The 13,827-nt window shown below is 48.1% G+C and overlaps 1 protein-coding gene across 2 annotated transcripts in view; it reads right to left on the bottom strand.

Moving 5' to 3' along the window:
* MRM1 (mitochondrial rRNA methyltransferase 1) overlaps positions 1–13,454 on the bottom strand; it is a 33,017-nt gene extending 19,563 nt beyond the window's left edge. The window contains exons 1-7 of one of the 2 annotated variants that reach the window (XR_007380715.1): positions 12,633–13,454; positions 12,100–12,193; positions 10,564–10,684; positions 7,928–8,047; positions 7,608–7,795; positions 5,483–5,587; positions 1,605–1,760 (exon numbers count right to left, since the gene is read on the bottom strand). Coding sequence is in view for 1 of the 2 variants with exons in the window: in XM_048966660.1 (XP_048822617.1) it covers positions 7,746–7,795; positions 7,928–8,047; positions 10,564–10,684; positions 12,100–12,193; positions 12,633–13,300 (1,053 nt within the window). In the remaining variant the exon portion in view is untranslated. Of the gene's footprint in view, positions 1–1,604; positions 1,761–5,482; positions 5,588–7,073; positions 7,796–7,927; positions 8,048–10,563; positions 10,685–12,099; positions 12,194–12,632 lie in introns of those variants that run through there. The other variant, XM_048966660.1, reaches the window with a different exon arrangement.
* Between the last annotated feature and the right edge of the window lie 373 nt (positions 13,455–13,827).

Raw genomic sequence — 13,827 nt, forward strand, 5'->3', positions numbered from 1 at the left:
TTTTTCTTCACGTTTTGTTTGGCTGGGGGTTATGTATAGACTCCATGTGAGCAGAGAGGAGAGATTAAAGCGCAGAGAACAGGTGCTGGATCACGAGTTGGTGGCCACCAAAGCATGACAGCTCCATCACCGCTGTCAGGTGGCACAGCAAATAAACATATAAATAAATAACAGGGACAGAGATGCAGCAGACCGGCATTCGCTCACACCACCATGCAGCAACACCCAGCCCTGCTCACAGGGCTGGCATTTGGATTTCCCACATCCCCACAGCAGGGGATGCTCCTGTACCCCTCAATGTTTTCATCCTGCTGTGGATGCTGGGGCAAACCTGGTATGGGCACGTGCTCCGGGCAAAAAAGAGGAACCTACTTGTGCCAAGTCATCCTGATCATATCAATAGCTGCCCCTAGGAACTCAGTGCTGTGTGTTTGAGGTCTTCTTTCTCCTCTTCTAAATGGGGGAGCTTTGCATACGTGCACATATACACACATACACAGGCACACGTGCACTACATATATGTATAAACACATACAGGGATGACCTACAGGGTGTCCCCTTGCTGGTGATGGCTCTGCCATCAGAACTCACTCTTATGGTCCATTTCTTTTTTCAAAACATTTTCCTTTAACCTTGAAATTTAACCTAAAAGTCAGGCTGCTGTCCACATGACTTCCCAAAATAAATGGCATCCCTAATTAGCAGCACCCTCCGCCGCTCCGCGCTCCAGGCCACGCTGCATCAGTGGACACCTCCGCCTGATGAGCAGTTATCGAACACACGAGCAGCAATCAACACTAATTAAACACTCGGCTGTTGAGAGGAGACAATGTTTTCCAAAAAAAAAAAAAAGAAAAAAAATCAAGAGGAGGGGAGCACGTCTTCTGTTTTCTATAATTAGTGAGCAATATTCCCCAGGCGGTTGCAGCAATCGAACGCGGGTTCGCTCGCAGCTGCTGGGTGCACACACACAAAGGATGCTGGGGGCACACGGTCAGGGCAGGGGGAGCACCCATGGGTGGAAGCTCAGCAATCCTTCCCAGAATGGGGTCCTGCCCTTCTCATCCCCCTGGGCTGCATGAGACCAGAGCAGAAATGTCCCCAGAGGGGGAAAAGGAGGAGGTCAGCTCTCCCTGAACGCTGAAGCAAGGAAGGGCTCCAGCTATAGAGACAGCACTTTCTTGGTTTGTACGTGAGTGAAGGAAAGGAACAAAAAACAACCTTCAGCATGTTCTGTGCTCTGATATTTCACAGAATCACTGATGTTGGACAAGACCGTTAAGATCACCTTAGTTAACCCATCACCATCATGCCCTTATAGAACCATGGCACAATTTAGGTTGGAAAAGACCTCCAGGGACCCAGGCCCAAGTCCATCCCACCCCACCTTGCCCACCAACCACATCTCCACGGTTCTGGAACACCTCCAGGGACCGTGACTCCACCGCTTCCCTGTTCCAATGTCTCACCACTCTTTCAGAGAAGAAATGTTTCCTAAATGTGTGGGAGCAAGCTGGAAGTGGTGTCAGAAAAACCTCTGATTATCACACAGATGCTAAATACCGGCAGGAAAAGCGTGTGCCAGGGCAGGGGAGGAGCAGTACCTTCCGACTCCAGGCTCATGGTGACTGTGGCACAGCTTTGCTTAAGTGGCTGCACTCTGCCCTTGCACTCTGCTGTGATCTATCCCAGATACCTCCCATGTTTCTGGTGGTAAACACTCGTTTCTTAGAGCAGCAGCAGATGGTCAAGAGCATTTCCTGAAATTGAATATTATAATGAATTTAGGATCGAAAAAAATTTACATAATAATCTGTTTTAGATTCTGATAGTGAAGAAACCTACACAGGAACTGCTTCTTTTCAGCTATTTGAATTAAAGTATAAATCTTCAAGTACTTTAATTATAAACAAACTCCTCGCACTTGCACACCCATGGAAGAAATTGAAAAATTAACCACCCGGTGAAGCTCAAGGCCACACATGGGCTCCTAATGGAATGGGACAGGTCTGTGCCCTGAGAACCAACCGTACCCAAGTCCTGCTGATGGGCATCCCTGCAAGCAGGGCAGAACCCCAAAGGGCAGCAAACTCGGCTGTAAAGTGCAGATCCCTTAAGAAACCATCAAATTTCCTTAATAATAACATAAGGGAGCCATGTCCCTTTTAGGCCACAGGACCAGAGAGCGCTTTGCATCGCAGCCCAGCACCGCTGAGGGCTTTCCCTCTTGGAAAAGCAAATATTTAGACTAGATAAAAAATCCCTGAGAGCATTTTCCCCAGGTAATACTAGTAACTAAAATAATCACATTCACTTTGCTGGTTTAATTTTATATTTCCATTTCTACCTTATCTTTTTCCTGCAAGCATCATTAAACCACACCATAACAAAAATACATGAAGTGTTATTCTTTCAAGAGAAGCCATAAACCACCTCAAAGCTTTTCAAGTTTATTCTTATCTCGTACATCTTCCTCTGGTTCTTTTTTTTTTTTTCTTCCCCTCCTTCATGCATTTCAGCAAGGTAGTTTTCCCTAACGTTAAAAAGAGTTGCATTGAAAATGAGATGCTGCCTCTGAAAAACGCCTCTGGAGGATTAAATAAGTAAAATATAGCCAGAAAATAAACTGGAACCTCATTAAAATAATTTTGCAAGAAGAAATCCTACCTCACAATAGGTTTTCAATATCACTTAGAAAATTCTTAAGAGTCATACATATATATTTGTTCTTAATTCAGGACCTTCCATTAAAAAAGGCATTACAGAGGGAACTGAAAGGCCATTTAGCACCCTTGTTTATAGAAAAATGCGCATTAGGTACAGATGTAATCTCCAGCAAAAGCCTTGAGATATGGCTTGAAGGAGCCGTGCCGCGCTGCAAGGTGCTAATGAGGGCACAGGCAGAAGCAGGGCCCCTTTCTTTTGCTGCAGAACACAAAGCTGTGTCCCTTCAGCCATGCCCACGACCAGGCCGGACCACTCTGTGCCACCAACACACAGCAGCACTGAGGAGCACTAAAAGCAGCTGCTGGAACCCAATACACCAGCCTTGCAGTGGCACCTGCACAGCATGGAGAGTGGCACTGCCAGGATCTGCTGCAGCCACATTTTGGATCTCCAGAGAAAAGAGCTGAGCTAAGACTTGTGGAGCGCAGGAGAAACACTGCTGATGTTGCAGCTTCTAAAACAGGGCAGGAAAAAAAAAGAGAAAAAAAAAAAAAATGGCAGGTTTAACTTTGCATTGAGCTACAGCACGTCGTTACATCTCTGAAGTATATAAAACTATTGATCATAAGCAAGTCATTACCTCTGCGTGCAGCCAAAGCTGTGCAGTAGGCAAACAAGGGGTTGTCCCTGAGCCCACCCTGCATTGCACACAGCCAGGGCAGAACCTGCCTGTGCACAGGCATGGGAAGGCTCTGAACTGGAACTGAATTCAAAATGACAAAAAAAAATAATCACAAAGAAACAAACGTGCCTGAACACCCTGCACAGCAAGATGCTGAAATGCTTCACTTCAATCAGGGACATTTCTTGAGAACGGGATTCCCTTCGGGCTACCTCCAAAACCTCCATCATTTTGAGCTGGACCTCAAGATAACATTAATAACAATGAGGCCGAAGCCCAATCAAGGTTAAAGCCTTTCCCTCAAAGCAACCCCCCCCACCCCCCCAGCCAAATCCCCCAGCTCCTTCCCACCCCCAGGTGCCAGGGGACACAGGTGCACAGCCCCAGACACATGCAGTTACATGCAGCAGCCTTGCAGAATGCAGCCATAGTCAACCATGCTTGATGTTACACAACATTTGGGTCACAAATTTTATAGAGAATAAATATCACACTTCAATTTCATGGTGACTTAGGAGGGTTGACTGGCAAATACCATGGCTTTTACATGGTTCTACCAATTACCAAGCAATTACACGTAACCTAGATCTGGAGGACATACAGTGGGATATAATACATTCCTCTCTGTGTTAAAAAGAAAGAGGCAGTTAATAGAAAACACTTTTTTTTTTTTTTTTAATAAAACCCTCCTATTAGAATCCACAATATTCCTGGGTGATGTTATTAAAACTCCACGTCAACATCAAACCCAAAGGAAAGACTGCCATCCATTACCACATCAGTCGTGGGACGATCAATAAAGATTTACTTTAAACTGTGCCATATGTCGCTTCCAAGAAAGTTTTATTATTCAGATTCACCAGTTTGTACCTCAGCCCCCATGCAATTAAATCCCACTTAGTGGCACCGACCTTCTGAGTTGAACTTGTCATTCCTGCAGCTGGTTTGGAGTTTAACACCACTCTTAAAGAACGAAAACAAAACGTCTGCATTGATGGGGAGCACGGGGAAAGCCCATCAAAACAGGGAGAGGGGGAAAAAAAACACACAACAAAAAGGAAGGCAGGCACATTTTAACATGTTGTAGCATATTTGTAAACATCGTTAATCATGGATTAGCAGATGGTAATGCTAATTGCACCTGTGGAAGTAACAAGACCTCAAGGTTGATTACATTTACAAACTCCGCTCCTCGCTGGAGGATTCCCTGCTGTGCCTGGAGGACCCATGTGCTGCAGGACGACCCTCTGTGCCTCCCTGGAACCACTCAGAGCAACGGGACCGTGTGCCTATTGGGATCCTTGGGCTCTTTGACCTGATTTGGGGGGGATGAAGAGATTTGTGCTCCCCTGGTAAAAAGGCAGAGATGGGGAGCGTGGCTCCTGAGATGCAAGGACAAATATTTTGCCATCGTGCCTAGAGACATTTTGATTATTGAGAAATCATTTTGGAAGGGCAATTACTAAATTTTAAAATCAATTTGGTAAATATGCTTCCAAAAGGAATCCATGACAAGCAGCAGGGAGGGAAGAATTGACTTTTAAATTACACAAACACACGCTTTATTCATATCTAAATATCAAAGAGACTCTATGTACAAACAGAAGTAATCAGGAAGCGTGTTTTGATCTTGCTGATGTACACAAAAAATGACAATTAATGTCCTCCTTTATGATATAAAGCTGTGAGTTTTTTACAGTTACATTACAGGGACGATTATAGTTGAGCTTAAGGCTAAAAATAATGAAAGACTATAAAAACTACATTTTAACATTTAAAAATATCCAGGAAATTAACTGCAGAAGCAGGCAATGATCCAATTAATGGATTGCATTTATTAAATCGGGGGCAAACCGCACAGCACTCAAAGCTCCAGCTCCAAAGGTGCAGCTCTGCTTGGCGCTGTGACCATTCCCAGTGCTTTCCCTGGGAGTGCCAACAGAGCTGGCAGGCAAACTCTCATTAGCACTAACCATAAAGCACCACTGCCTCTTCAACTCAAACCCTGCAAGCCCTGTCTGACGCTGCAGCACCAAATTTAGGCCTGAAGAGGTATATAGCAGCAGTGTCCCCACAGGCATCAAAGCTTTCTGGGAGCTTTGCAGAAGAGGTTCCTGCTCCATCGCTACTCACCTGGGATCTGTTGGGGATGAGCTGCCGTGGCTGAGCGTGGGCAGAGGGCACGTGGCTTTCCCAAACACAAGCAACCTTAACGAAGGGTCTCCTCATGTTTAAGCACTGCACAGAGAAAGACATTATTTGCTTTTTAATGGAGAAACTGCAGTTTATATGGAATTAGAAATCTCTCTCCATATAAATATTTACATATATATAAATATTTACACACACACTTAACTATAGACCAAGAAGAAAGCAATGGCTCTATCCTCATCCCTGCTGCTGGAGAGGATGAACCCTGCTAGCCCCAAGAGCTGCATCTGGCTTGCGAGAAATAAGCAAATCTAGAGCACGGGCTCCCTCTGCTGGGGCAGACACGGCTGCACAGCCAACATCGTGGCGACAGCGCGCCAGCAGCTTCCCCAGCCCTTTCCCCTTTTACTTCAGCAATTAAGAGCCAGGCACATTCAGCCCCAGAAACGTAAGTGCTCCACACCTGCCCAAGAACCACTATCCCTGTCGTCCACCAGACCTCAGCTGCTACTCAGTGAACATCTTCAGACTCAGGCACTACAGCTCTGCTCACATTGCAGCAGGCATTTCGGGGAGGATTCGGTTTTGTCTTTTTGCAGAGGAGACACCTCAGGATATGCTCTGTGACAACAGGCACCTTCAGCTGCGGCTGCAGACCCAGAATGGAGTACTCAACACCACCGAAAAGTCAAATCTCTCAGTGCAGAGCAGTGCAGGATCCCACCTAGATGCCAACAGGGCATGGCTTACCCTTACCCATCCACACGGAGCTCTTCCAGACACAGCCCCAGCCCCTCTGTCCCACCTCACTGAGGGCTCAGAGCAGTGCAGGCAGTTAAGGCTGTAGCCAAGCAGTCAGCACCATGAAACCCACCACTGGGTCACTGCATCCCAGGCTGGGCCGCGCTCCATGCTCACTTCAGCCAGGAAAGTCCTCACTGCCAATGCAGTTGCAGAGCAGTGTGTCCTGTCCCACCCCACATCCTGTCCCTCTCCTCATCCCACCACAGCCATTGCCCTCAGCAGGGCTGCCAGCCTCTTGCAGGGACACATCTGAAAAACCTCCACATCCACAGACTGGTTTACAGACTTCATTTAGCTCAAAGGAAAGTCCTAATTAGTCACTCTGAGTGATTTACTCGTTCACTTGGAAGGGGGAGAGGAGGGAGACTAAGCTGAATTGTTTGAAATTATCCCTAAAGGGCACTGTAAATTAAGTGTTAATGAGGAATCCTATGCAAAGGGCCACAGTAGCTAAATAAAATAATTAAGGTGCTAAGCGATAACATTCATTCGGTTCTCAATAATTCAGCCAGGCTGGTTCTCAACCAGGATATTTGCAAATGAAGCCACTGTCATCACCACCCCTGAATCCACACACCATCAGTGGGGACAGCAGTGCTGGACAGCTCAGAGTCCAGCTGGATTAGATCCATCACGAGAAGGAAACTTCCCTGAATGAAGAGAACAAGCTCCCGGCTCCCCTTCCCACCTGAAGGAAGTGCCTCATTCCACTAATCACACTCTGGATTTATATATGACACAAAAAGGATTGAGTCAAGTCTACAACAAATCTTTACAGAGGCTTTATTTTAATGGGCCGCATTTTTCCCCACTACAGCTGTTTCTAACAGGTCACGTTCATCCTCTGGCACAGCTGCAGACTTGTGTTACAATCAAATACAACATGGTGTGTTTTCAGACATTCAAGCAGCAAGGTGTAACAGAGAGACTGCCTTATCATGAATAAATGGCTACTGAGCAGTCCCAGATCAGACCAGCTTCTCACCAGCACTCCAGGCACAGGGCACGGCTGTTCTCTGAGTCAGCTCCAACCATGAACCACCATTCATCTACAGCCCCAAACCCACAGCCTGAGCAATGCAAGAAGTTCCCAAGCAACAAACACAAGGCTTGCAGCCACCACTGCCTATTTTACTGCTAAAACTGAAGGTTTGTCTACTTTCAAACTTCCTTCCTTACAACCTCTCCTCTGAGATGCTGGTGGAACGTGTTACCATGCACGGAGGCATGACTTCAGTGCTGGCCCAGGGCTCTCCTGGTGTGGTGCATGAGCCATAACACACCCTGGGTCACTGGGGCTCACCCTGAAACTTGCTGAGATGGTGCCGAGCCTGGAAGGAGTACTATCATATCCATACTGAACACAGCCATGGAACACTGAGCAGTTTCTTGCCATCAAAGATCTTGGCTGGGCAACTTCCACCATGTGCCAGGATAAAAATCAATCACCGTGCCTCAGCTTTTGGCTGCAGATGGAGTGCAGGAGAATGCCTGTAGGAAAGTAAACAAAAAGACAACAATCTTTTATTTTAACTCTGTAAGAAAATCTGAGGGTCTGGATGCTTGACTGATTTTTAAACGCAGAAATTCAGTCCAATGCCATTGCACAGGATCTGTTTTTACCAGTGGCTACGGAGACGTTCAGTGACTCGATGCCTGGGTGCAGTGCCCTGCCAGAGGGGATGACCAGCATCTGGTGGCACAGGAGCTGCGTCTCCAGGGAAAGGCCATCACCTTCACTACCTGCAGAACAAAGACTGCTCAGGTCAGCCTGCAGCCATGCTCCTCTTTTCCATTCATCAGTATACGTCGTTGTGAAGTAACTTCCCAACTCCCATTAACAACAACCACAGACAGATGGAAACTTGTCCTATCTTCCCTTCCCAACCCCTTCCACTCACCCTGGATCTGTTCCCAGAACCAGCAGGGTTTTTGAGGAATACCTGTGCATCACACCTGTACTCCAGCATTAAGCACAGAGCCTTGCAAGCACAAGTATGAGGATCCCATAAGCAAGCATCCACTATGCAGCTGCCCACAGACACGGGCTGCTGCCAGGGGATGAAGCAGACGAGGCCACTGGCCTCCTCTGCCACAGCAAATCTGTGTCCCTATCGATAGTGACAGGTTCAGCCCTTTCAGCAGAGAGTACCACCAGCTGAGTGCAACTTGTGAATGCAGACAGTTTAACCAGAGGCTTCAATTGATTAGTTGTTAAACCATCCAACAGCCCTGATATGTTTGGGCTGATACACTGGTGAAACAGAGTTGAAATCTATCCCAGGTCATTAGTAGTTGTTTGACTCACACTGTCACAAAGGGAAATGGAAAGGGAGAGGCTTTAAACAACCCTATGTGCACACAAGTGAAAATTCAGAAGACCGCAGACCTCCCAGCCTGTTCAGCTCCCCAAAGACTTCTTCCATATTCATTATTTAGAGCTACACAGACAGCTACGTGGCTGCAGGAATACCTGGCTCATTTCAAGATGTGCTTGCCCCCTAACAAAGTAGGCTCAGCATGATGGAAGCCAAACGTTCCCCTTCAGCTGCCCTGCTCTGGTCCAGACTCATCCCACAGCAGCACCACGGGGCACACACTGCCTGACAGGGGCTGCTGTGCCTCTGCTTCATAGATTCTTCAACTTGGACTGCACCTATCACCAGAGGTGCCACAGCTCCTGGAGCATTCCTTTTCTCTCTCTGATAAAGGTCTTACGATTCCTAATAAAGGCAGCAATTTGGCTTCCAGCTTTTACAAAGCTGTTTATGGCCCAGGCTGCTTAAAATAATTAGGACCCATAAATTCAGGGCAAAAAGACTTGCACAGAGTGCGACACGTGGGAGGGAGTATTGACTAGATCAGATAAAATCCTGGTCTGTACTGGTGAATAAAAAGCACATCCTTGACTTCAGTATCAGTTTTGTCTCCCGTTGACAGCGCACCTGACGTAGTCCCTCTGAATTATGTGGTAATGCAACTAAGTGCTTCCAACCCATTCCTGTTCACACAAGGCTTCCAGTCTTAAGGCCAGTCAGCATGTCTGTCACCTCTGGCAATGAGTCCAGAGCAAACAACACCAGCTTGGACTGTCCAAATCATTCTCTGCTATGCCAGCAAGGACACCAGAGGAGTGGATTCGAGTCTGCAAACACAACTTACAAGACAATCTGTGCGATGCCAGGAAGCTCACTACCATGCTAATATATCTTTGCTGCTGTTTGTGGCTAGAAGTGTGCTACATATTCAGATCTAGGATGTTTCTTCAAACAACCCGAGCATCAGACAACTGTAATGTTCAATTTTCTTTTCAGCAAAGAGTTAGTGCTCAGCAGAGGGCTGAGATCATTACTGCTGCAAGGTCTGGGAGCTCTCCTTACGTATCTACCAATCAGCCTCCAATCTCCCTTGGCAAAAGGATACTTGGACCTTTTCCTGGAGAAATCTCTCATAATTCAAGGTAATGACACCATTGCCACTTTCACCTCCTTCCTTTCTCTTGGTGTTGTCAACGTTTCTGGGATGCATTTCTTTGTGGTCTATCAGCACTGCTGCCAGTCTCCCTATTCCCTTTATAATATAGGTTCACACATCTTGTAGAGATGCCAGATTTGCTGCACTGTCTTGTCAGTATTTCTAGGAGTTCAATAAACATTTTAATTAAAAGAATGTCCTCTGAGCCAAGAAAACCACAGCACAGGGCAGGATTACAGCCCCTTGATGGCTCATCACCAGCCTGACACCACTTTCAAGTGTAAAAGCTCAAGCCAGCTCTTATGCCAGGTGACAGACACAAAGTGGGGGCTAAGAAGATGCCACACATGGGTGCTTAGAGCAGCATTCTTCCTCTAGCTGCCACAAGGCCATTACTCCCCTTCTTTTCACCTTCTGTCAGCCTACACAGCTCCAAACTCTGCCTGCAAAGGACAGCACCCTTTCCAAATCTCCTCCACACTAAGGAGGAGAAGCAGAAGGCCCTGGAGTAATCACAGTTTAGTTGCTCAGGACTGGGAAAGTGGCACTTCTTGCTCACACAGCACACTGTGAGAAAGCTCCTGGCCTTCCCCTTTCTTCTGAGACCATATTCCATTTCCAGGCAGATCATTCTATACTCATTCTATTGCTCAGCTTCTCTTTTCCAGACCAAAGTGTAATGGAACATAACAGATCTGCAACTAGCTTAAGGGATGGAATGCCATCCCCCTTATTCCCTCACACATGCACTTGCCCCGAGACCAAGGCTCTATAAGTTGAAATACCTATCACTAAAATAATGGGTTTGTTCCACCGAAACTCCAAGCAGCTGATGACAGGAACATTTTCCACAGTTTCAGACTGGCTCACTGTTCCCACAACTTCCCAGCCTTCTGCAGCTTTAGCCTGAGAACAGGAGAAGAAACAAACATTATAACAATACTAACTTTTCAATCTTAAAAAGAAAAGAAGACATGTACATAACCATATTTTTTTCCTAGATTTTCAGTTAAGCTGACTGGTTTTTTGACATCCCTTGAATTTTCACCACCGAAGCCCTACCAGAACCAGGACACAAACCTTGAATGAGAAAAAGGAAAACAAAAAGTAATTTTCCTTCTGGTGTTTCTTCCAGTTCAGCAAGCAAACAAAAAGCAACTGAAATTACTTTTTTTTTTTTTGCCAATGTAACAGTTCTAGGGAGGTTTGGGTGTTTTTTTGTTTTGTGTTGTTTCTCTGAAAAGCATTGAGGAGTTGCTGTATTAAATAAATCAGCTTAAAGTTAATGAACAGAGTAATGCAGTGGAAGTTTTGAAGCACGAACTCAGCCACCAGAAGCCCCCAGAAGCATTTTCAAATACAGATGCACATCCAAAAATCAGTTCATAAAAAAGCAGGGCACTCAACACTCAGCACCTCACGTAGCCAGAGAAACAGCCCTCTTTCCCCTGCCCTAACATAATGCACTTTATTTGTCTTAGAAACCTATTTTAACAATAAAAGAGCTGCTGCCTCTTGCCAGCTTCATTTCCTGTGGAACTGACACTTTTTACATTAAGTTGCATCAAATTCACATCAGACAATGCCAATGGTTAGGCCAGAGAATCTGGGTCCGATAAAATGAATGGCTACAAAGGCTCAAAACGTTAATAATTCAAACTTCACAGCAACAAAGCGATTCTTCCAGCTGTTTCAATGTCAATGCACTTTACGTCTTTCAATTCTTCATCATTCAGAGCTCCAGCTGCCACAGACCTGCTGTACAGCTGAACACCGGCCTTCTGGCAGTGTGGGAAGAGTCCACGCTTAGTCCAGCTGATGGTCACAGCACAATCTGATGAGCTCCCCCTCAAAGAGACAGAAGCAGAGCTACAGACTGGGTGCAGCTCACACACAGCCCTGGTTTCTCACCACTCCCTTGCACTAAAAGCTGCCCAATGCTGCCATCATGTGCCAGGCTCGAGGACATTACCTCCGTGCACATCAGGGAAGACCCACAGCAGGAAAATGCACCACCACTGGTCCCCATGGATGGGTGGGGGGACAGATCCCATCCTACTGGGTAGATCCATCCTACCATGCCAGCACCTTTTTCCTGAAAGGCCCTGCAACACAGAGCTGCTACTCCACCAGACTGGGGGTGCACATCTGTAAGAGATCCTATGGCACACACCACAAGCAGCGCACAGGAATGCAGAGCAGGAGCTCTGAACACTGCAAATAACCAAGTCCTCTATTTGTACCTTCTCTGCTCAATACGTGTACTATTTGAAGTTTCCCATATGCTGTAAAATAGTAAAAAGAAATGTGCATCATTCTACCTTCAAAAAGCTCCTGAGATCATCCGTGCTGTAGACATCAAAGACTTCCATAGCTCCAGAACTTGCTTTGCTCACTATTGGAGTCAAGGGGCAGCTGCAAGAGAAAAAGAAAGGAAAAGTTTCATAAAAGAACAGAAAGGGAAAAGTAGGAGGATTTCTGCTTCTGTATTTTCTTCTACAACCCAACTTCATCTAGTCTGCAAAAAATCTTGTTCTCTCAGTGGATGCACCTTCCCATGGGGAACAGGAAGGCTCAGATACAAACCCAGGAGACAGCCTGCAGCACTTTGTGTGCAGCTGAACAATTAAAACACAAAATGGGTTTTAAAAAAAAGGGCACCCAAGGAGGTTCCCTGCCAGCCTGGAATGCTGCATCCCACAGCCTCGGCTGCCCAGCTCTGCCCAACCCCACATCTCGAGGTCAGTCTTAGAAAGCCCTCTAAAGCTGCTATTCAGGAGCATAGGCTTGAGACCTCAATGGGGAAGAAAACAGAAATCCTGAGCATCGCGGCAGCAAACAGCCAACCCCATACCTGTTCCTCCGGCTCGTCACCACTCTGTCCGCCCCCAAGAAATACGCAGAGCGCAGCAGTGCCCCCAGGTTCATGGGGTCCTGGATCTGCTCCAGCACGAGCCACAGCAGCTGCCGTTTCGGGCTCTCTCCATCCCCCAAACCGGGCTCTTCGGCCTCCTCCAGCCTCTTGAAGCGGAGCGGAGTGGCCTCCAAGCACACTCCCTGGTGGACGCGGCCCCCGCACAACGCATCCAGCTCCCTCCTCCCGACGTGGAGCACGGGAACCCCGCGTGCCGCGGCCTGCAGCACGAACTCGCTGCTGATCGCACGCTGAGGGCCGCTGCTCCGCTTGAGGAACAGCCTGAACAGATCCCTCCTGGCCCGGGACAGGGCCATGGAGCACGGCGCTACGCCGAATAGGATCTCGCTGCCCCTCGTCCTCTCGATGGACAGAGCCCTTCCCTCCGGCCTCCTCCCGCCCTTCGAGACCTCGCGTCTCGCCGAGCCCCAGCCTGAGTCCCGCAGACTCCCACCGGAGATGCGGGCTCTGTCCCCGCCTCGCGCCGCAGCCGTGCAGAACCGCCAGGGCTGCCGGACCCGCGCGGGGCCCTCCCCAAAGCAGCGGCTGCAGGTGGCGGACGGCAGCCCCACGGCCCCGCGGGCGAGAGACCTGAGCGCCTGCTCCATAGCTACCCGCACGGGGAAGAGACCCCCGGTACCACTCGGGGAAAGGGGGCAGAACGAGGGGATGCAGAAACACACTCGACCCGACCGGGGCGCGGCCCGCCCGCACACGTGGGCGCGGCGCGGATTCCCTGTGGAGACGCTGCGGTCACGCGCGGCCCCGCCCTCTTCTATAACCGCCGCGAGCACCGCGCCGCTTCCGGCCGGCCAGAGGGGCACTCAGCGCCACAGCGCCCCCTGGCGGTCGGCGGGGCGCAGCCTCACGGCCCGGACCTCCATTAAAACCTTCACTGAATAGGAAAGTGCCTCACGAGAGCTGGAAATACGAGTTTTGAGGGCAAAACCTTGCTCTATTCTAGCCGGACACAGTAATCACAACGTGCTGCCTCTGGCATTGCGGGCAGAGGTTCCAGAGTGCATGCGATGCTCCCCACGTTGTCTCACTTCAGCTCACCAAACACCCAAAACCAAAACGCTGCTCCAGTGGCAAACCACTTCATATCCATCTTTTCCTTTCATAAGGGAAGAGA

The sequence above is a fragment of the Lagopus muta genome, chromosome 20 (genome assembly GCF_023343835.1).
Source record: "Lagopus muta isolate bLagMut1 chromosome 20, bLagMut1 primary, whole genome shotgun sequence".
In the NCBI taxonomy this organism is placed as follows: Eukaryota; Metazoa; Chordata; class Aves; order Galliformes; family Phasianidae; genus Lagopus; species Lagopus muta.